Source organism: Amblyomma americanum, chromosome 3, assembly GCF_052857255.1.
Source record: "Amblyomma americanum isolate KBUSLIRL-KWMA chromosome 3, ASM5285725v1, whole genome shotgun sequence".
Taxonomy (NCBI): domain Eukaryota; kingdom Metazoa; phylum Arthropoda; class Arachnida; order Ixodida; family Ixodidae; genus Amblyomma; species Amblyomma americanum.
The window spans coordinates 43,144,296-43,168,064 of record NC_135499.1 but is presented as its reverse complement, the minus strand read 5'-3'; the positions used below and the strand labels follow the sequence as shown (position 1 = coordinate 43,168,064).

At 44.2% G+C, this 23,769-nt stretch overlaps 1 protein-coding gene across 1 annotated transcript; it reads left to right on the top strand.

Moving 5' to 3' along the window:
* The first annotated feature begins 4,046 nt into the window (after positions 1-4,046).
* LOC144124555 (juvenile hormone acid O-methyltransferase-like) lies at positions 4,047-22,612 on the top strand. The gene is made up of 6 exons (XM_077657301.1): positions 4,047-4,293; positions 4,967-5,063; positions 8,382-8,619; positions 13,004-13,334; positions 14,162-14,318; positions 22,375-22,612. The coding sequence occupies exons 2-6, from the start codon at positions 5,048-5,050 to the stop codon at positions 22,536-22,538; spliced, it is 906 nt and encodes a 301-aa protein (XP_077513427.1). The 5' UTR covers positions 4,047-4,293; positions 4,967-5,047; the 3' UTR covers positions 22,539-22,612.
* Positions 22,613-23,769: the final 1,157 nt, after the last annotated feature.

The following is a 23,769-nucleotide window of genomic DNA, read 5'->3' as shown; positions in this document are numbered from 1 at the left end:
CTTGCTCTGGTGAAATCAAGCCTTTCTTCCGACCTGGTTAGTATTACCAGCCATTATGAAATTTTGTGCATTAAAATCTCCTTTCCGTCTTATACCAACGTGCTAGTTGCAAGCTACAGAGCCCCTGATACCGATCCCTTGTTTGTTATGACCTTCACTCTGTACTTGACGACTTGCAGCCTCGATTCCCTCACGCCAACCTCAAAGTGTGTAAGGACTTCAATTTTCCTGACATCGATTGGGAAAACCTGACTGCGTCTTCTCGGCAATCCAAACACTTTTTAAACTAGTCCGTACCTTCAACCTTTCTCAAGCAGTGTGTGTCCCAACACGAGGTTTAAACATTCTCGACCCGGTCCTCGTTTCTAACCCTGAGTTGATCGAATCGCTTTTGTGTACTAGTGGATTAAGCGATCACTGCCTCATATCTTTCAACCGTTCTATTGAAACTCCTATCCGCCAGCCGTCTATTAAATATATCCGAGATTATTCAAAGGCTGACTTCAAGAGCATCAACGCCCATCTCGAGGATTTCTTTCGCGCTTTTGGAATTTCCAGACACACGAAATCAGTGAATGAAAACTGGTGTCTTTCTAAAGAAAAACTTCTATCTCTTGTAAAAGCTTATGTTCGGTTCATCTGTATCCGAGGAGACGCAAGTAAACCGTGGTACTCAAATGCGCTGAGGAAATTGTCCCGTAAGAAGGAACGCTTTTTCCGCATTGCCAATAAATCAGGATGCGCTGTGAGGTGGCAGAAATACATTGATTGCCTACGCGAATACACACAGCTATTACGATATTCGAAAAGACATTTTACTGTCACGACCTCATGGACATAATACGGGTGAACCCGAAAAAATTTTGGAACCTACTCATGCCTACTAAAAACCGTTCCTACAATATTTCTTTGAAGGCGCGTGACGGCTCCGATGCTACAGATCTCGAGCCGCTCCGACGTAATGAACACGTATTTCACCTCCGTTTTCACCCATGAGCCCACAGAAAGCAACAGATTTGTCCTGCCTAACCTTAATTATACACCTATGCCACCTATTGTCATCACATCGGAGGGAATTTCAAATCTCATTGACAATCTGAAACCACTCACTTCCCCTGGACCAGACAACATCCCCGCCAAGATCCTGAAAGGAACAAAATAGGTTGCAAGCCAAATCTTACAACTGATTTTCGCTCAAGCTCTCGAAACTAGCCAACTTCCGGAGGACTGGAAAATAAGCACATTTGTGGCAAATTTCAAAGCTGGAGATCGCACCGACCCCTCGAATTATCGACTGATTTCGTTGACATCTATCTCGTGTAAACTCTTCGAGCATATACCATACTCACATATTGCATCTCACCTCGATGAGAATTCCCTTTTCTTTCCCAATCAGCATGACTTCAGGGCAGACTTTTCGTGCGAAACACAACTCTGCGAGCTCACTACTGATCTTCACTTAAATTTAGATTCCTCCTTTCAAACCGATATCATCTACATAGATTTTGCCAAAACCTTCGATCGCGTCCCCCACCAACGTCTGATGTCCAAATTCTCCTGTCTGTCACTCGACCGTCTTACTTTATCCTGGATCCACTGCTTCTTAACTAACCGCCAACAGTTCAGTCATCGCCGGTCATAAATCCGAAACTGCTAGAGTAATATCCGGTCTCCCCAGGGGTCGGTGCTTGCTCCGTTACTGTTTTTAATATTTATCAATGACCTACCTTCTGGTATCTCATCAACCGTCCGTCTTTTCGCTGACGATTGTGTCATCTATCGCCGCATCAGCAACAGCAGTGATCAGGCAATATTACAGGAAGATCTCAGCAGAATCCAAAAGTGGTTCTCCGACTGGCTAATGCAGCTCAATGTTTCAAAATGCAGATTCATGCACATTTCACGCAAACGCTCCAATCTCTATTTTCCGTACACCTTGAACTCCATAGCCTTGTCTCAAACTAATTCTTACAGGTACCTCGGCATTGAGATAACGACCAGTCTATCCTGGGCAGATCACATAACGAAATTATGCGCTAATGCTATCAGGACACTTGGATTCATCAGGAGATCACTCGCCCTGTCTCCCCCAGCCATCAGAGAACTAGCATATGTAACATGTGTTCGCAGCAAACTACAATACGGCTCAACAATATGGAACCCTCACCAGGCCTACCTGGTTGACTCACTAGAGGCCATCCAAAACCGGGCAGCACGTTTCATCACCTCGCAGTACAAACCTCGGCTCAGTGTTACTGTCATGAAATCATCTCTCGGTCTGAAATCTTTAGCGCTTCGCCGAAAAATTTCAGTTCTCTGCTTCTTCCACAAACTGTACTTTAACTTTTCAGCACTTCGGGAAAACCTCCTGGGCACTCTGGTACGATCATCTCGCCGCTTATTTAATTCCTCTAGCATACAACGCTTGCACGGCTCCACCAATGCATTAAACAAATCGTTTCTTCCTTGTGCGATTGAATTCTGGAATAACCTACCCGAAAACATTGTTGTTGAGACTAATCCTTCCAAGTTTAGGCAGCTACTCATCGAACATTTTAAAGAATAATAAAACTTTCCTATACCTGCTGTCAGCTACGATACACTGTAAAACGCCCAAACACTTTGTTGGGCACGTTCTATTACTGTAGTGTGTATTTCTGTGTGCTTCTTCTTAACATTTTCTTTGATTGACTATATTAATTTGTTTCTCTTTTACTTTGCCTAGTTTTCTCAATTTTGTTTGCCTTTCATATGTATGACTGTCGCACACTATGTATCCCCCCCATTTATGTAATGTCCCTACGGGACCCTTAAAGATTAATAAATGATTGTGATGATGATGATGATCATCAGTTTTGCGTTTTTCGACAGCTGCAACTGAATATTTGTTGCTTGCGGATATTCGTGCAAGTTGCGAATAATCACAAAAATATTCTATTCGTTTTCGATCCCCTAATTTCACTATTCGATTCGGTTTTTAACTACATTATTCGTATTTGATTGGATGAGATAAAGCACTATTCGCACACGCCTAATAGACAAAGTCAAGGTTCTAGGACCTTCGATCGGAAAGTGATCAAATGTCCAATGTTCTAGAAGATTCTTTACGAAGGCGTGGTACTCCGTGCATATGCCACTGTGAACAGAGCATAAGTACGATACTATAATCAATAATATACATATAGTGCATTCATTCGATAAGAATCTTCTTCCGTGACAGCTTGCTACCTGTAAACGATCACTTATAATTTGCCTTTTTTGCGCTTTCTCCTTAGACGAAATGAGTTTCTCTCTGCAAAAGAGGAGAGAATAATGGCGCCTAGGAGATGTTCGGAGCTGTCAGGCTTAGTTGGTTAGTATGTAGATATATTCATTTTAAAGATCATTAACAAGACGACGACAAAAGGCCGGATGGAAAATAGAGCACACGTGCCATCTTTTTCCGTCCTTTGCCGTCCACCTGCTCGCGCTTTTTAAAAGTAAACCGCAGTTTAATTGTTTCCAAAAAAAAAAGGCCGTCCCTGTAGACCACCTGCGGTTGCTGGCTCTCAGTGCAAGCGCCAGGGAAACTATGCGTACTTTCTTCTCAATGACCATCGGGAACGGATGCAGCGCTTTGGAACAGCTCACTTGTATCCATCGGAGCAACGTTTTCTTTTTTTTTTTTTGAACAAGTCTGAGGTGTCGCGGAAATGCTAACCGCAATTGCACAGCACTGCCAGCGCTCAGGCTCACAGCCGACTACGAAGCTACAGATCGGCTGCCGGTTCTCTCACTACAGGGACGAATGCACAGGCTCCAGGCGCAGGGCATATTGTAGCATAGTAGTACATCATGCACTCTTCCCGTGACACCGGCAGGAAACCTCTGCGCCCGCAAACATCCGCGAACCCACAGCTGCGTCCGTTTTCACATGGCTCAGCAAAAAAAAAAAAAAAATGAGACTACGCGCATCGGGAGTTTGAACTCTCCCACTACCGTTTCCAGCCCCCCCCTCCCTCCCCCCTCTCGCACTGCAGCTTTTGTAATGGTCCCTTCATGAAAGCGTACGCCGGACGGTATACGCTCAATATTTTGTTTTTACCCTTTATAAGAGCTTTATGTGCATTTGCTATCAATTTTTTGACGTCACCTAGAGCTTGCTCGTCGTCTGTAGCCCCAGACTGCTGCTTGCCCGCCTCTAATAAGGAGACCTCTAGCAGCTTTAACAACCACAACCGGTTTAGTGCAGGACAATTTGTTTGGAACCTTACGCCCCAGCGTCGCGAATTTATTCGTCACCCACACTTGCAGGTAAGAAATTCACGCTCACTTTCCATTTTTCTTCTCTTCTGTTTCTTTCGATAAACCTAGTATTGGGGCGGCTAAACTCTTATTCTATAGGAGCAGACTGGCCGTGATTAAGGCGTCCACACTAAAGAAAAAAGTGGAGCGTACTAAAATGGAATTCTTTATTTGTAACGATCAGCATACGCGATGAAAAGACTGGTTTGCAAATGCCCGTCCTTTGGCGAAAATTTATGATATGGACCATGCATTCTGCCTGGGTTAATTCTTGCTTTTTTTTAAATCAGAAATGAAGAATATCGATTGTTGACAATATGCCACATTTACACGTAGTGCTGTTAACCTCGATCTTCCTGTGACCGATATGTGGGTTCGTTGAAGGTCCGCTTAGCGAGCCGGAACAGGTGCAAGAGACCGCTATTGTCTGTGGCGCGATGTTTTTCGAATCGCTTGCTCGGACAGCGTGAGCAACCCTTGAGGATTAAGAATTATCTAAAAGTCCACAATAGGACTTTATCACTTAGACTTCCTCTGAAGCTGTTTACGTCGTTTGTTAGGAAACAGATAAGGAATATAAACAGATGAAAAGCAAACAAAATTCTCCTCAGCTGTGCCGCAGCCATTGCATGGAAGATGGCGTTGAGGGTTTAAAAACTGCCTTTTACCTTCCACATTTCAGGCACAACACCACGGACTCTCTGGACCGCATTAGCTGCAGCACTTTGTACGAACTCGATCTTGAGTTGCAAGCCTGTGGTCAATGAACAATCTTTCAGGTGAGCTGACAGTCGGCGTATTTTACTGCGGCTTACACTTGCTAGTGATGCGGAAAAAAAAACGGAGAAATATGCAGCCGGGCGTTTGCTTTTTCTTGTATTATTTACTGCAGTTGTTTACTTTTGAGCTCACTGAAAATTTATTTATAATATTTTAGAACGCATAGAAAAGTTTATGACATGAAATCAACCTCGCACAAATTCTTCCGTCTGCATCTTTAAGGACACTTGGCACAAAAAGCTGTTATGGTTTTTCTTTAATACGAATTTTAATATTTTAAGTTTAACACAAATTGGACGTAATGCTGCGCAACGAAATTCCCTCGCGATGAAATAATTGCTTTCTTTTGTCGCAAAAGCTGCTTCCTGCAACCGGTTCTTCGAATGGAATAGTTCTTGTCATGCTGCGCCGAGGGGATTCCTCTTGCGCGAGCTCTTGCTATTTTTGCCTTCAAGAGAAATCGGTGGAAAAAATTGGAGGCTTATCAAGGTTAAGCCCAGTGGATGCGAAACACCCTCGGAGCGTTGTCGTCGAGCCGCATATTGAGCGCGCCGCTTGGCTAGGCGTTCTTCGCGTTCTTCATCGGTTTCCGTAGCACGCTGCAGCCTTCGTTTTGCATTCCTATTATTAACGTCCTTAGCGTTTGGAGGCATCTTGACCGCATACACGCCCGGCGCAAAGACGCTGGCGCGGTTGCGGGCACAGAGACTGACGCGACGGCGGGCGCGCGCCGCTTCATCCCTGGCGTGACGTCACATATCACGTGATGCAGCGATGGTGGCGCCGCCGCCGCGTCGCGCGCAACGGTGCGAACCGAAGCGTGGAGGCCTCCGCCGGGCGACGTCCGACGGCGCGATATGAGGCCCCATCTGCAGCCGGTGTGACGTCATCACGTGACGTCATGTCACGTGACCCCACTTCAGGGTCAATGGTGGCCACCGCCGGGCGTCGCGCGAAGGCCCGAAACCTACGTTAATATGCTTCGCATAATATGACCGCCGTATTTGACGCGTGCTGATGATGCTTTGGCTGCCGGCCCAATCACCCTTCTGCTGCGAGTGATAGGCAAAGCTCTAAATTTTACCGTCCATATTATCGCTTAAAAAATAGTGAAAAGAAAAGGAAAAAGAAATTGCCCGCTATGAGCACATCGCACCATTCCGCATATCTGCCAGCGTCGCTCCACTCTCGAGTGCGGTACGGATGTACCGTACAGATGTACGGTACGGATGTACTTAAAAAAAATTCCGAAGATAGATATAAGTGGTAAGCGAAATTATTCTGCCACTCATCCGTTGCTCTGTGAGCAGTGACCTGCGTTCGTTCCTGAATGCAGCGGTGTCACGAGCACATTGCAGAGTGCACTGTTCGTTTCTTGCAGATGCACTGTGAGCGTGATGCTATCAGGAACTGTAACGTAGGGGCATGAACAAAAACAAAGCCACTGGGCAGGCACCGAACTCCGTCGGCTATGTCTGACATGTCTTGTTCTCTAAACAAGCCTAGCATTTGCAAGACTACATTACGTTGGCGACAATAACAGGAGGCGAGTTCCCCCAAACAGCGAAATGCGCAGCGAGGAAAGGCATTTCGGACTATTGTTTTTTTCTCTTAAACGTAATAATTAATACAATCGAACCCCGCTACAACGAACGCCGCTTCAAGGAAACTTTCGCTTCAACAAAATATTTCAGATTCCCCGTCAGCTAGCAATAGAAAACAATACACGCTAGTTCTCGCCACAACGAGTTATCTTTTGAGGTGCGTTTCCGCTTCAACAAAATTTTTCTTCAGTGGAAATGGGTTTATAATTTATTTTACGACAAAACAAGCCCAACGTTACCCGTCCGTACGTTCATGGCGTTTAATTTCCCTGAAAACGCTTGCAGGAATCGATGTGTGCCCCATAGTGCGTCGAGTGCGAATGGGTGGCGCCATTCGACATCGTAAGTCATATCGTGCGTCATATCGTCCGTCATATCGACAAAGAAGCGCAGTGGAGCCGGCCCGACACAGTGCGATTGACCAGTGTTTCACGAGGAGCTAACCGATGAAGCAATAATTGAAGAGGCTCGCCACAACGACGCCTCGTCCGAAGATGAGAGCGACGTGCAAGGTGCACCAGGCGTTTGATGGACGCATTTGACACCATTCGTGCTTTCATTGGTGCGCATGACGACGATATCGCGATGCAGTTGTTGGCCAATTGTGGAACTCGCACCCGCCAAGATGACACAATTTTTTGTAAATAAATGATATTTTTGAACAGTGCTGTCAGATCTGAGTTTTTTGGGCTGATTTCGCCGCAACGAAATTTCCGCTTCAACGAAATTTTTCGCGCACCCCGTCAAGTTTGTTGTAGCGGGGTTCGACTGTATTTTTTTTTTTGTGACCCCTTCAGAGTATGAGCGCTAGGGCATTATTTGATGAGTGGGCATGAAATACGGCGCTAAAAGCTAGACGCGATCGTGTATGACGGTCTTCAATCAGTGAAATATTCCATAGACAGTGCTCTAACTGGCCGCTATGTCATTTCGTGCGGAACTTCAGTCTGTTGTTTTCATCCAGTAATGGCTCTTCGCAATACCTTCCCAATTTTCTGCCGAAATAAATGTTCACGCTTGCCTTTACACTTCTGCATGTTTGTTGTCGTTCCAAGAATGTATGTGCACAGCATGCTTCAGGCAGAGAGGATGACAGGAAGGGGGGAGGGGGAGGTGTTGCAAAGTCTTCTAAAGATTTGTATACTCGGCCTCAGGCAACCAAAACCATCTAACGGCCTTGGCTAGAAAAAAAAATCGGGGTAAGCTTAAGGCCCGCCTTATGGGTATGACCCGATAGCTTTAATAGATCCCTGCAGCGGCCAGAGGTCCCGTTTGCGTGTTACTTCGCGGACATGGACACTGTTGGACAAAGCACGGAAGTTCCCCCTTCCATCAAGTCCAACGAATGCGCCTCGGTGGCCTATAGGGCTCATTCTTGGTTCCCATCTCACCCCAGTTTTCTTTCCAGTGCTATAAATTTACTTTCCATTCTTACAAATCATAATCACGTCATGTCAACTTTATCTTCTCATTCAATGATATGCTTTAATCACTTTAATCACAGGAGCATTAGCCCTGTCGCGTTAAAATCAATGTATTTTTGCTGCTGTCTTCTAAGCATTTCGCACTGGTAGAGCAATTAATTAATCTGCGAATACCAAAAACTCTTCCTGCCGCTTTTATCGCAGGAAGTTTTCTTTCGGCTGATTAAAGCCACCTGCAGCTGCCCGTATGAGGGGCGTATAGTAACCATGTTGTTCTCCTGTGGTGCAGAAACTATGCCACTGGAAACAATGCCTGAGATGAGCGCCTCAAGGTCGGCTCCCACGGGGCCGTTCCTGACGAAAGACGCTCCCGATGCATACGCCAGCAAGATAGCGCTGCACAAGAAGCCATTTCTCCAATTCTTAGGCTCGTTCGAGTGGAAGTACCCGGCAAGCGACCCCCAGCAGCAGTTCTTAGACATCGGCTGCGGAACGGGGGACGTCACTCGAGAACACATCCTGCGCAGGTGACAGCGGCTCCTTGAAGATTGTGTCCGCGATAGCAGTGCCGACACCGCTAGAATTTTAAAACAGGTCCAGGCGTTCTTCATTGAAGCCAATTATCTTCCATTACTCAAGACGTGCGAATCCGGTTGCAACCACTGCTGCAAGTAAAGAAACGCATTCTTACGCCATAACAAACTGCTACTGAGGCATTGATAAAAGCTGAGACATATTCACAGGAAATGCATAAAATACATTCGACTAAAGCACATGAAGTTCACCGAGAATGCTAAAGAGAAATACATGGAAAAGTGTTTGTGAACCTACTCCACCGGTTCTCCTTTCTCAGAGCTCACATTACAAGTGAGAATTATGAAGTCACTGTAGCTAAACATTACAGAAATAAAACTAGACACACCAGAATATGGAAGAGGCTCAGCTCCTGGTGATGTTTACGTTTTTTCTACGACCGCAGGACTGACGCGCTGGATTATTTGCGGCCACCTGGGGTAATTAAACCGCGTCGATATCACGCTACATGCGATTGAGAAGCTCGAAAAAAGGCAGGCTTCGGGGAAATCTATCAAGCAAAGCCAAAAGCTCTCGTTAGACACGCATAAAAGAATCAAATCAAATCAAATCTTTATTTTCCATCAGGTGTTACAGATAAAGGGGCTACGGAAAAAAAGCTGCCACTTGGCAGCAGCTTGACGAGTCCGCAGACCCATATATAAGGCAGCGTCTAGACAGCACCAGAGCATAAACAAGCGATAAACAAATCAAGACACTTGATCAAAGCAAAATAAAAGAAAACGTCCTGAGCCAGATCAATCAAACACCGTCAGCACAAAATAATGAACAAGCGATAAGCATATCAAGACACTTGATAAATGCCGAAGGAAAGGAAAAGTCCTGAGCTAGATAAAACAAACACCAGAATAGATAAAATCACGTTAGTCAATGAGCAAACAGGTCTCTAAGTGTAACAGTGGAACAACTAAATAAATCAAAATTCAGTGACTGATAATAGTTTAAAAGAGATGGCAGAGAAAAACACAAACTCTCCATACCAGAATTCAAGCGTGCATGGTACAGCAACCTTCCAGTTTTCTCCACGTCTAGATAATAACATTTCTCATTTCTTTCTCAATGCGCCAAGGCATCGAGGCTATAAATATTTTTTTTCACTTCATATTTAAACCTAGCACTCAAACGGTAGTGGTATAGCTTGTGAGCTGTAATAACGTGTGCCCTGTGAAAAACTTCTGCAGTGGTTGCATTATAACCAGCATTGTACACGTGGCGTAGATACCGTTTTTGCATATGGAATATTTTTGTGTGTTAGAGAAAGTAGTCGTGCCCAGACAAGTTGGCAATAGTTTACGTGTGGATAGAAAAGAGAATTGTAGACCAATATTTTTGTTTTAGTAGAAAGCATGTATCGGATACGACCGACTACACCGGTTATTCGAGCAAGTTTGGCTATACAAAATTCACATGCGATTCCCAGGACAGATTGGCAGTGAATATAACGCCTAGACGTTTAAACTGGTCAATATTGGCAACAGGATGAGAGTTTAAAACAATATCGGCATGAGGAGGAACAGGTTTATTTTTCGACTGGAAGACAACTGCTTTTGTTTTATTTTCGTTAATCTTCATGTAATTGGATAAGTACCATTGCTGCAGTTTGACTATGGTATCATTGCAATCAGTGATAAGTTTATCGATGTTATTACCAGAAAAAAATATGCTGGTATCATCTGCGTATATAATGAATTTGGCATTCTGATTAATGTTAACAATGTCATTTATATACAGGTTAAATAGCAAGGGGCCCAATATGCTGCCTTGTGGAACACCACCAGGCAGTGGCAGCACTCGTGATCGCGAGTGTCTTATTTGGACTACTTGACATCGATGAGATAAATATGGCTGCCATAACTCTAATCCACACCCTCGTATACCGTAAAAGTCCAGCTTCTGCAGCAGAACATCATGATTAACCAGGTCGAATGCCTTAGAAAAATCGACAAATAGGCTGAGTACTATTGTTTTGCGTTCAAACTGTGTTAAAATATACTCTTTCTCGTGAAGCAGAGCTAATTCTATAGACATATTCGTAAACCCAAACTGGTGTTTCGTTATTATTTCACAGTGATGAACAAAATTTACAAGCGTACAGTGTATTATTTTTTCAAGGGACTTAGAAAATATAGGTAAGATAGACACCGGACGGTAATTGCCCAATTAATTTCGGCTTCCCTTTTTAAAAAGCACTACTACTTTTGCGGTTTGCATTTGCACTGGAAATGTCGATGTCGTCAGACATTTATTAAAAATATGCGTTAAAACTGGTGCAATGACATCTGCAACATACTTTACTGGTTTTATTTGAATTTCGTTGATATCCCTACTGCTGCTGTTCTTTAAATTTTTTATTGTTGAGATTACTTCCTGTACATTCACTGGCTGTAGAAATATTGATTTTGCATTCCGCGTGCTGATATATTGACATGCATTTCAGGAGCTTCCTGGCGTACTAATCTTTGTAAAAAAAATATTGAGAGCATCAGCCAGTTCCGCCTCGTGCAAAACTTTGCCATCAATCGTTAGTTTAGAAATGTAGGTACGTTGGTTATTGCAACACTATAGCGTGTTTAATTTGTCCTAGAGCAACTCAGTCCGCACATTTTTATCGTCCAAAAAACTTGAGAAGTACTCTTTACGTGCAGTACGCAGTTGTTTCATTAGTTGGTTCTGATACTGTTTAAAGACGGCCAAATCATCAGGATTGCTGGTGTTTAAGAACTGTCTGTAGAGCTTATCTTTTGCTCTCATTAGTTGGTACACTTCAAATGTGACCCATGGCTTTCGAATTTTTCTACTCTTTTTGCGTCTTTTAACAGGAAAATGCGCATTGTACAATCTTTTCAAGGTATCGAGAAAAACATTGTAGGCATTGTTAGCGTAATGTATATTCAAGACTTCACGCCAGTCTATTTGAAGCAGCTCATTCCTAAACGCGTTAAGAGCCGTATCGGTTACTGACTGGTAAAGACTGTCAGCAGACGAACAGTTTAGAGTGCGGGCAACTTGTAGACAAAGGAACACGGGAAGATGATCACTAATGGAACATGTTAGGGCACCAGCTATTATATCTTGCGATGAAAGGTTTGTTACGAAGATGTCTAGTACTGACTCGCATTCAGTGGTTATTCTGGTTGGTTCTTTAATAACGTTGTCAAATCCAAATGACAAGAGAAGGTTGTTAAAATTTGTGCTAGTAAGTGTGTTAATACCCATATCAATATTTTAATCACCTGCGGCGATCAACTTATAGTTGTTTTCTACAACAAATGAAAGAAAGCCTTCATAAAAATAAAAAAAATGTGGAAATATGCGCATTTGGCGGCCAATAACAGACCGAATATATTTCCTTATTTGTAATTAAAGTTAACACTTCATAGTGTGTAGTCACTATGCTAAATGAATCAAGCAGTTCACAGTCCAGTCGTGGCCTCCAGTAAGTTTCGCTATGAAGAATTTCGTGGTTCTTCCAGTGAACCAATGACTCGCCATCAGTTTGGCATTGCCGAAATCGTGCACTCAGACGTAGCTGCAGTGTGTTACGATGTTCGTTGTATGCGGAGGCGCCCCGCGCTCGCTCATGACTGCATGATGCAGTCCGCTTTTTTTTTTTGTCGGTTTCGTGCTGCACGTATGAGGGCTACCCTTACTCGCGTCCTTCACTTCCACTTGTTTCCCCTTCACTACAACGTGTTTCGTGATCTGGACGTAGCCTTGCGAGGCGAAATAGCATCGATGAGCAATTTTTAGTGCGCTAGCACTTATAGTGGCCATTCCTGGCATTTAGCTGTTGCTTGTACGAAGCTTGCAGGTCTCGCAGCGAAACCAAGAATGACCAAGTGTTGGTCTGGAACAGCAACCTGGGTCTCACAAGCCTCACCGGTGGCAGTACCTGCCAACGCAGGGCAGTGGCGCATCGCTTATCCGCTGCACCACTGCGCCAGGAGTGGTATAAGAGGACTCCCAGGGATCTATGAATGTAATGTCGAGAAGTACCAATTCCTCATATATGTGCATTAACCCATTAACGATATCGAGTGATAACCTTAAGGTGGAGCGGACGTTAAGTCCGACTTCACCGATCTTTGTCTGAAGCCTACTTGACCTTGAAAACCGAGCCTCGAAGCGAAACCTAATTCGCATTTGGCCTAACCACACCTAGATCGTCGGCCATTGTTGAACTCAGCAGTCCTTCTAGCTTACATATTCTTGTTTACAGTAGCACCGCCTGTAGTTCACTAGAGACGAAACAGTCTGTCCGCTATGGAAGAGAGTCCAGCCTCGAGTCCCTCATGAGCGGCACGTTGTGCTCGGCAGGTGCCCTCCATGTCGACGGATCGTGGCCACAGACTTCTCTGCCAAGATGCTCGAGTATGCCCGAGAGCACTTCCCGCACCCCAGCATCGAGTATAAGCAGCTGGACATAGGCTTGGATGTGGAGCAATTCCTGGCGGAGCACGGAAAATTCCGGCGCGTGTACAGCATGAGGACCCTTCACTGGGTGAGGGACCAGCCCAGGGCGTTCGCAAACATCTCCCGCCTCCTGGCGCCCGGCGGAGAGTGCCTGCTTCTGTTCCTGGGTCGCTGCGACGTGTTCGACTTCATTCGGCGGATGGCCAAGCTGGAGCCTTGGACAAAGTACCACGATGTACGTGCGAACTTCCAAGATCTATCGATTATGCTGTTTATAAAAACTTTCGCGTTCAAAACAATTTTAAGCTTTTTGAAACCAAGTGGATTTGCTTTCTAATGGAATCCAGCTTCTACGCAAAGAGCCGCTCAGAGTCACACGTGTGGCTGCGAAAAGCAATACAAGAAGATCATGCTCGTTTCGGGAAAAAGGAACGAAATAGCACAAAACAAACTTCTTTTCAAAGCAATAAAAGCGCCAACTTATTAATAAACGTGCTACGACCGGCATGAAACATACCGCTATTATTTACTTCCTTCTAACGATGTTTTTTTCATGCTTTTCTCATTCCTTTTTTTCCAAATTGAATGCGCATTTTATGTTATTTAGCTTCTCAAGGTCGCAATTTCTTTATTGAGAAGGGGTTTTCGTATAGAAGCTGGCTTGCAATATGAAACAAATAAAATTGGTAGTCGGCGCCCGTCAGCTCTTTTGTGTTTGTTCGGCTTCGTCTTTCGAAATTTTTTCACTTTTTTCGTTTTTTTCTCTGGTGTTTTGTGAGTGACAAAGTATCCCTTTTCATCTTTTCAATGGAAGGGACCAATTTGTCACTCGAACATCGTCTCAGTTTCCCTTCATTCTGTTGAAACCATTGCAGTCGTGGCCATACAACGAAATCAGGCGGAAACTGCGTTCATCTTTAGGAATAAATTCTTAGTCGTCCTCCTTACTACTTGCAGACTTCTGCCTGTAAATGCCTCTTCGTAGCTATTACATAGCCCTAACACCTTCAAACTGCTAACTATTGGAGCCTTAAACACATATCCATAATTTATCTTTCGTAGGTTTGCGAAAACGCCGTGCCAAAGACTCACGACATCGCCGATGCGGCTGAGCTAAAGTCTTACGTGGAGAACCTTGTCCAGTCAGCCGGCTTGACACTAATCACATTGGATGTTTGGCAGCGGGAATCTTCATTCTTGAACACGGAAAATGCTGTTGGTAAGTGGACTCACGTCATGTCTTAAGTTTCTTTTAAAAATCGCGCAGTCGGAAAGAAAGCAGACAAAATTTGTTTCGGAAACAAATAGTCGATAGTCAATAAGTTTACTTTCCAGGTTCAACTGGAGGGCTTCCTGGCTGAAAGCTGCCTATGCAGCTTGACTGGGTCCAGGAAACCCCTACAAGCAGTAGGACACGAGTGGTACAGGACATTTTGCAAAACCAGTCACACATACAGTAGTAGAATAAATAAAGAAAACACTCGGCACATATATACACTAACTCGAATAATGTTTAAAAATGAGAACACTGAAATGGTCATACATTTGTTTTAAGAAAAATACATTAACACTAAAGCAAATGTTCAACAATCAACAAGTGGAGACATAGAACGGCATTTGACAAATTATTTCCGCAGCTCAGCTTTTGTACATCCTGTTGTATGTTGATATGTATTTAAAACATGGGGCAGATTATAAGACAACATTTGTAATTTATAATCGGTGCGAAAACGGGGTATATTCCACGAGTTAGTACTTCTTGTATGTATGTTAGCACGACGCGTGTTTTAAGATGCTAGGGTAGAGCAGAAATTGACAACTGATGCCGTGGAAAAATACATTTTTTGCAATAATTTAAAATTATACAAAAGATCAACGCGGACAATGTTATGTCGTTGGAAGGCGTATTTGGTGGTAGTCATGTTATCAATATTGTCGATTATTTCAACAATTATCTTGTGCAATAATAGAAGCTTATATATGTTATTTTTAGTGTCTCATACTAAGCTACAGTAGTTAAGGTGAGAAAAAATAATGTATAATAAATTTGTAGTTTACATTTCAAAGGTAAAGTTTCACGGCATCGCGAAAGGGCTCCGCAGACCGAAGAGAGTTTTTTGCAGAGGTGTTCGACATGGCCATCCCAGTTTAAATGACACGAAAAATATACTCCAAGGATCTTGCGCACTTCCAAAATTTCTCTTCGTTGATTTTCAAAGTCGAGCATGCAATTGGGTGTCCTCGGTTTGTTTCTTGCGCGACATATTATAGCCTTGGACTTTGTGGGATTTATCTTATTTATTCATCATTGAACACCTAGATCATTTATTTAGTATATCATTACATTTCACAATTAAATCGTTAAGGTTAGGGCTTGAAATAAGTATTGTGCTATCATCGGCGTATATTATAAAATCAGTGGAACGATCTATGCTAACAATATCATTTATGTATGCATTAAACAAAAGGGGCCCCAGTATGCTCCCCTGTGGGACACCATAACTGATAGGCAAAAGGGAAGAAAGTTCATTATCTACAGACACCGACCGACTTCTGTGTCGGAGGTAGCTTTTAAGCAAACTGAGTGGTTTACCGCGGATACCGTACATTTGAAGTTTGTTAGCAAGAATCGTATGGTTTAAGGAATCAAACGCCTCAAATTTTATCATCAGATTTTACTGTTCCCTTTCTGTATATGCTTTAAAATAGCCCGTTCATTTAATTGTTTGGTTGAGTGCTGTAGCATTGATCCACTGATGTACTGACACCTTGTTTGCTGCTTCTCCCGCTACCGAACGATTCGATGCTCTTTGGCAGAGGACTTGATTAAAGGAGGGAAAGCTATGCGCGGAAATAAAGGGAAGTTTGGTGGTGTAAGTGTAACCATTGCCTTTTCTGTGAGGATGTTAACATAACTGCATTACTTGCGTCAATGAACGCATAGTCATGATCGTGACAACAGGGTGACTGATGCATATATAACATTGCATTATCTCATAAATATGTGATAATGCAGCGAAATTTTCTTTCACCTACAATTATCGCACGCCGCATGCTAACAGTTAAATGTTAATTTTCTGGAAGCGTTTGCGACTGTGTTTCGTATTTACATTTTTCATTGCTCGGATAATTTAAGAATATTAAGCTTTAAATAGTGTTCTGCGTTGAATATGGCGTCCTATAATGTGGAAGTGCACGTGCGTGCTTACTTGGCGACGCTTGCCAAGCACTTCATTTGGGAAGATTGAACCAGCCCGAAGAAAAAAAACAGTATCCCTGCATATTACGTAGTGTTGTCCACGACACACCAAGCGATTTAAAATATGTGCAGTATTACGTGCGTCAATTTCTATCCATTGTTCATTCATCAAAATGGCAGATCTGACCCCACTCGTGGACCCGGCATTGCTGTTAAAGTTTGTCCAGCTGGAAGGCTGGGACATTTACGACAGTGACTGCTCACTTGCCGCTGGATAGGCCTAAAGCTAATAGGTGGATACCATTGAGCCAGTCACAAAGGTTATAATGTTTGACGCTTTTGACTCCATACTGCTCCCTTCTAAACAGGGCTCAGAAAGTTGGGAAAGTGAAGACATGTACTTAGCCTGCATGCTTCTTCAGTGCAGTTCAGTTTTTGTTCCAGTCATGTAAAATGGCTGAAGGGAACGGAAAAACAAACGCGCATGCGGTGTGGCAAAGCTCCCATCTCCCGTAGAAGTTCTGCGCGGCACGGCACGGCACGGCGATGACGGTAGAGAGGAAGGGAAGCCGTGGATAAAGCAATGCGGAAAATATCACCACAACAGCCCACCTGTACGGTTCCTGTAGAATTAAAACAAGAAACCTGTTGCCTAATAACATCCGCAGGACTGCTTTTTTTTCGAGACAGGAATTTTGTTCATTAGTTTGTAGTAAAGTATCCCTAGTGCTATTGCAGTTGAACCCCGCTGCAAATAAAGTCACGGGGTGCGCGAAAAATTTCGTTGAAGCGGAAACTTTGTTGTAGCGAAATCAGCCCAAAAAACTAAGATCTGACTGCACTGTTCAAAAATATCATTTATTTCCAAAAAAAAATCGGTCATCTTGGCTTGCGCCCTTTTAGCGGACATGAGATGCCGAAATTCGCAGCGATGTCACCTTTCTTCCTATCGCTTGAGGCCTCTCGGATTATGCGTGCTTTAACCTCCAAAGAAAGGAACTTGCGCTTTCTGCACGGCGTTGCCATGCTGGCGTCGAGTCTAGCACACTGACATAAATGAAACACCGGACAATCGCACTGCGTCGGGCCGGCTCCGCTGCGCTTCTCTGTCGATATGACGGACGATGTCGAATGGCGCAACCCATTCGCACTCGACGCACTATGGGGCACACATCGATTCCAGCGAGCGTTTTCGGGGAAATTAAACGCCATGAAAGTACGCACGGGTGACTTTGTGCTTGTTTTGTCGTAAAATAATTGTTAAGCCCATCTCCACTGAAGAAAAATTTCGTTGAAGCGGAAACGCACCTGAAAAGATAATTCGTTGTGGCGAGAACTGGCGTGTATTGTTTTCTATGGCTAGCTGACGGGGAATCTGAAATATTTCGTTGAAGCGAAAATTTCCTTGAAGCGGCGTTCGTTGTAGCGGAGTTCGAATGTGTATGAAACATAGAGAATGAATACATTGAAAAATTTGTACCTGTAAAGAGATGACGGCAATTTATATCTTAACCTCTGAGATCCGTAATTTGTGCGTGGACAAGGTACATAGCAGTGCTCATGTAGCCTTATATTGTATGGAATATTTCTTTCATGTCATGTCCAACATTCTTGGACAAAAATTTTGATTATAAGAGCATTGTAAAGAATCGTTATGAAAAATTGATGCTAATTATGCATTTGTCCACATTGTTGCAAAGTATTTCTTTTACTGTGTTTCCATCACTCGCATCAAGCAGTTAAGACGGCCATATAAAAGCAATGGGGAACACTTTTGACGACAGCAAAAACGTTAATAGCAAAAATATGCAAACCTGCCTACGCGAGATCCGCGGATATATCGAATGTTATTGTGAAATCTTAAAAATGTATTTAAAAATTGCGTTCAAAAACTGGTTCTCGTTCAAAAAGGCTTTTGTACGGAGTTTTTGGGTATAGCCAAGTTGCTCTACTTGAGATTTTTGTGTAGATGAGTCATCCGGTATTCATTAATGGTGATTGCTTTCATAATGCGGTGTTTTAAGAATAGTGACGTTGTAGAGGCTAATTATGGAGCACCTGCTATTGTTGCCAGGACACTTCTTCTTGCAGTATTAAAATCTTTTAAATATTAGTTTGTGTCGTAGCACCTCGGACCAATGAGCAATACTTTAGCGTGTGATTCAAATAGAGCATGGTAGGTTCAAGTTTTGTGTTCTAGATAGCATACATTTTAACCTTCGAAGTAAACAAACAACGCGAAGCCGGTTTACTGTCCCATGGCTCGACGTGTTTATCCGCTAAGGCGGCTGAACACTGCGTCACTACCCGCAAGGCTGCACACGATGCAGTCGGCGGACCGTTGGATGGCAGTGCAATAAGGAACTTCCTGACTTCCCGCCGACCTCTTCAACTGGCCATCCGCCTATTGGAGAAGTGGGAACGATAGTTGTGTCGCATCCACTTCCATGCAACCTACTCTCAGACTTGCCTGAATGGCATGGCCACAGAGAGTGCGCCCTACAAAGCATGCATGCACACCTACCGATGTGGCATTTATACTGCTCAAACAAAGTCTGGCAACACTGATATTGGCCATTGGGTGAACACAAGAGTTTCAGGACTCGACATATGAGGTAGGCATGTGAGGGCTTAGGGCCAGTTAGGCGTTAGTGATCGCTCGCTGGACCGTTAGAAGGGTGTGGGGGGGGTTGAGGCTGAGGCTGGCCAAAGCGATCAGGGTCAATTCTTGGTGCTGAAAAAAGGCCAGAAGTATGAAAGCATGTCCAGGCAGAATTTAAGAAATTTATGTCGTTGTTCAGAAAACTATCGTATTAATAAAAGCAACGGTACCAATTATACAATGCCAAGATGTAGTTTTTAGTCTGAAGCTCATAATTTATATTTTTATTTGCGCATTTTAAACGTACGTTGTGTGGTAGGCCGACGCCGAGCATTAAGCGGCGGTTAAATCAAGCCGCAAGTAACCATTTTGCACACTTGAACTGGACAGCCACGTGTCACATGAAGGCTGTTAACAGACGGCCACGGTCCTTAAAAACAGCCATTCTAAAAGATCAAAATAATACAAAATAGAAAACGTCGGAACATTAGTAGTGCACATAATTGCAACCACTGCAGTAAGAGTCACATGCAAACTACGATTTCAGTGTTTGACTCGTGGCTAGAACGGACGCAGAGGGCACTTACCTTGAGGGCACTTAAAAAGCACTACTGAAACAACGAAGCTGCTATGACCCCCTTGTGCACAAACAGCCGTCGGGAATTGAAGCCGCACTATTCGGTTACATCCAAGACTACGACCCTGACATGAATTGGAGGCAGAACTGGTTTGTCGAAGAATTGTTTCTTTCGACGGGTAAACAGAAAAAAAAATAGCAGGTAGTGTTATGATTTGTGAATGCTTCACCAGAGATACTACAGCTGAAACGAGAAGCAAATGGCCCCGTCCGTTGATCAGGATGCGGAGGAATACACCTTTTCGCTAATAGAGAGGCTGAGCAATGGTCGGTTATAAATCAGCCGAAGGGATGCTTCGATGAACCAGTAGGTGGTTGCTTGAGGCAGACTTGGCTTCCTAGCGAGTGAAGGAAAGTGTGGCGCTCACGAGACTGCGGGCAGAGGACGCAGCACTACCAATGCTATGCCTTAAGAAGGGCACAGTCACGAGCTTCTAAAAAGAAGCAACAACAGTGCTAAAGGAAGTTTCGAACCTGTTCATACCGCCGTGATAGCGCATAATTCGTAAGCTTACACCTTTCACACGTAAACACACGGCTGTTTTTGGCCGATGAATGCCACTCCCTTATTCTGCTTGTGAAAGGTATAGATGCCATCTACAAAGGACCTGGTGATGGGTATTCGAGGGTGATCACCACACACTGCGTAAATCATAGCATCGCATTCATATTGCTAATTATATGGCATTTTTCAATGCGGTTCAATAGAGGCATATCAGACTCAGAAAAGGATATCGCGTAGAGACCTCTGAACGCAATATTAGCCGTGTCGTAGGGTGAATAACTGAGCACAGCTGCACGACAGTGACGTTCTAATCAAGCTGAAATAATTCAGAGCCTAGTGAAAAAAAGTCTGCCAAGTCTAGCCGTGTATTCTTTTTGCACGATATTTCTGGTGCGCAGAAAACAGGCACTCATGCTGTCGGTTAACAGCTGCTTGCCTCCTATCGCGGCCCGAAGCTTATTTCTTTTTTCAGCTGCCCCGCGCAGGCAGTTATACTTTGAGCAGCATTCCGTCATCGTCATCCTCACTGCGTCCACTGAACTTATGTCTGCCAAAAGACTTCTAACATAGGAAACAATACACGTTTCATGAAAACTCCCGTAGAGTGTCCAAATGAGGGCTACCACGCGGCAATTGGACAATATACACCGCTGCAGCAAAATCGTCAAGTGGCAGCATCCAATTTTTCCTTCTCTGTGGCGCCGGCTCTCTATCAGAGGCCCCTTCTTCAGTGAGCTTCCCTGAATATTCCGCAACTAGCGCCATCTGTACTCCGGCATTAACGAACGCCGCGTAGCTAGTCCAATGTGCGCACGATTGCACCAAGTGTTACTCATTGATTGAAAAACTTTTTATGCCAAAAATAATTGCAATGGCGCCGGAAAAAGTGGCAAATATTCGCGTCTTTTAAATCCACCAAATATTCTTCGTCCTTTTTGGAGTCGCCTCTGCGAACAATGAGCAAGGAAGTGCAAGAAAAGAACCATAATGCTAGAGATGGAAAGGTACCTTTAGTACAGACAGGTCTTAACCGCTCCGTCAGTGCAGTTCCATTTGGCGTCCTGCTGCTGCACCTCATCCTCTGCCGCCACGCTGCGTTGTAGTACCTACTTGTCCTTGCCCTCCACGCTACGCCTCTGTAATCCTTCACCCTCTTCACGATATTCTCTCAACTACCTTGCATTGTCTCACTGCTATTTTCACTCATACCACGCTTCCCTGTTCCTCTTCTTCTCGACAAACTAAAAAAATGGAAACACGCTCAGAAGCCTAACCAAGCGCAGGAACGAGCCTTTTGTGCACCGGCGACATGACGCGAGTCGGAAATTCGTGCTCGAAGTAACTGTTTACGGTGAAACAGGCGGAGGGTTTCGATTTATTGCATTTTATAGCGGCAAGTATGCTGGCAGCCAATAATTGCCTTTGAACCATAGCCAGCTCCACTTTTTTCCTCTAGTAATTTCAGCAGTAATTACGAGCCCTCGTGACCCACCATGACTTGTTATTTCCGGATATATGTATGCTTACGCAATGAAACATAAAATTTAGCGATTGTGTTGTTCAAAGAAATGTGAACAAAGATCAGTGCGGAAACAATTTCTGAAAAAAAAGGGAGAAAAAAGTCGCAGCGCAGTAACGTGCGGCCGGCTGAGCATCACGAGCTGCGTCACAGCTCATGCGCTGAATGTGAACTCACCTCTTCTATCACTGTCAGTACAGTCCGCAGGCAGGCAGACCGCCTGTGTGAGTGTGAAGGGGCAGTATCCATGAAAAGGCGTTCAGTGGTATAGAACGGTAGGTAGAGATGGGAGCATCTTTCTCTTGCTCAAATAGCGTTGTACGCAACTCTAAGTGAATGCTGCGATATCCCAATAGATCTCTTGTTATCAGAATCCGCTAGGAGCCTTGCTTAATTGGGTTTCTGGGTAAAAATGCCGCGCCGTCTCGTAGTAAATACGGAACCACTTGCAGACGATCCTTACCGTCCTTGACCGCATAAAAAAGCCATAACATATCTGTTGTGTCCTCCGCCATGCTCTGCCCGAAGCCGGAGAATCATGATATATACTGCCTCCCTCGTACCTTGAACAGCTCTCCTTTATTCTTAGCCAGTGATGGGTGTGTATACAGATGCATGGATCAGCTGACGTGATAAGGCGCGTGCCTAGCGCCATCTAGGTTATACAAGCACAACTGCTGAATACCACAATATGAAAGGTTATCTGCAAGCAAGGGCGCAACCCATAAGGTTCAGGGCATATACGTACCGTACACACAAGATGCATTGGCGTATCTGCGCCATCTCACTGTGGGTTCCCCTCTTCTTGCGCAGAGATGTTCCTGATGACGAATCCTGTGCTGCCAATTCTGCCCGAGGCAGAGAAAGAAGCCTTCATAGCGGATGCCAGGAAGCACGTGCCAGCTTGGCGCGCCGCTTACCACGAGAACAACCGGCTGCCATTCGCCAGTTTCGTAGTGCACGCTTCGAAACCTTAAACTGTGCCATTTTCTTCCATCCCGCTCTGACTGGGTTTTCTTTTGCGCCTCCAAAATAAAATATTTCTGCTGTATCATGTCTTTTTCTTTAAATATCTAATTGATTTAGAGAAGGATAAAAATGGGGTGGAGTTCATATGGCAGGTTCTCTCGAATATTGAATAGCAGTTTACCAATATCCCTCAAGACAAAAGTGTACAACAGCTGTGTCTTACTGTTACTCACCTGCGGGGCAGAAACGTGGAGTCTAACGAAAAGGGTTCAGCTTAAGTTAAGGACAGCACAGCGAGCCATGGAAAGGAAAATGATAGGTGTAACTTACGTTAAGAGACCGGAAGCGGGCAGAGTGGGTGAGGGAACAAACGCGGATTAATGACATCCTATTCGAAATCAAGTGGAATGAATGGGCTTGGGCAGGGCGTGGGATGCGAAGGAAAGATAAGCGCTTGTCCTTAAGGGTAACGTAGTGTATTCCAAGAGAAGGTAAGTGTAGCAGGGGGTGACAGAATGTTAGGCGGGCGGATGAGGTTAAGAAATTTGCAGGCATAGGGTGGGCGCAGCTGGCAAAGGACAGGATTAATTAGAGAGACATGGGAAAGGCATTTGGCCTTCAGTGGGTGTAGTCCGGCTGATGGTGACAACGATCTAAACGAAGCTGACGAAGGTGAATCTGCCACTACCGCCTGCACAACTTTGTTTCATATAGAAAAAAGAAGGCAGATAGGACAAATCCTTGGATAGCTAGAGAAAAAAAGAAAAACTCCACGTTAAACGTAAAATCAAACTTCACAGGAGACAAAAAAAAGCTGCCACTTCTATCAGCGACACCATAAAAGCTACCCTTTCTTCGAACTTGCATGAATCAAGAGTGCGGTACTTTTGTGAGACGCCTTGTCGATTCGTCATTAAAAATTCCACTGTATTTTGGCCGTCTCCGTTGAGTAAAACAGCTAGAAATCTTGACAAGGTAGTTTTCAATGACTCGGCCATTTCAGATAAAAAGGGGATGCTGCCTCTTTTGATACTTACTTCCAAAGTGTGTTTTCAACACCTAATGCGATGTTCATCAATCATTACTCGACCGGTCTCAGCACAAGTATTACGATTAGCAGAGAAAGAATCGCAGAGCTACTCTTGCGGCTAGACCCGGAGAAATTCCCCGGTCCAGATGATGTTTTCATTACCTTTCGTAAAATGTACGCTCAGATATTAGGCATGTTTTTGATGATAC

What these genes read in the sequence shown, in the direction of transcription:
- LOC144124555 (XM_077657301.1), top strand. An exon ending in CGAGAACACATCCTGCGCAG is followed by an intron (nt 8,620 to 13,003) that starts GTGACAGCGGCT and finishes TGTGCTCGGCAG; the next exon opens with GTGCCCTCCATGTCGACGGA. An exon ending in GAACACGGAAAATGCTGTTG is followed by an intron (nt 14,319 to 22,374) that starts GTAAGTGGACTC and finishes CTTCTTGCGCAG; the next exon opens with AGATGTTCCTGATGACGAAT.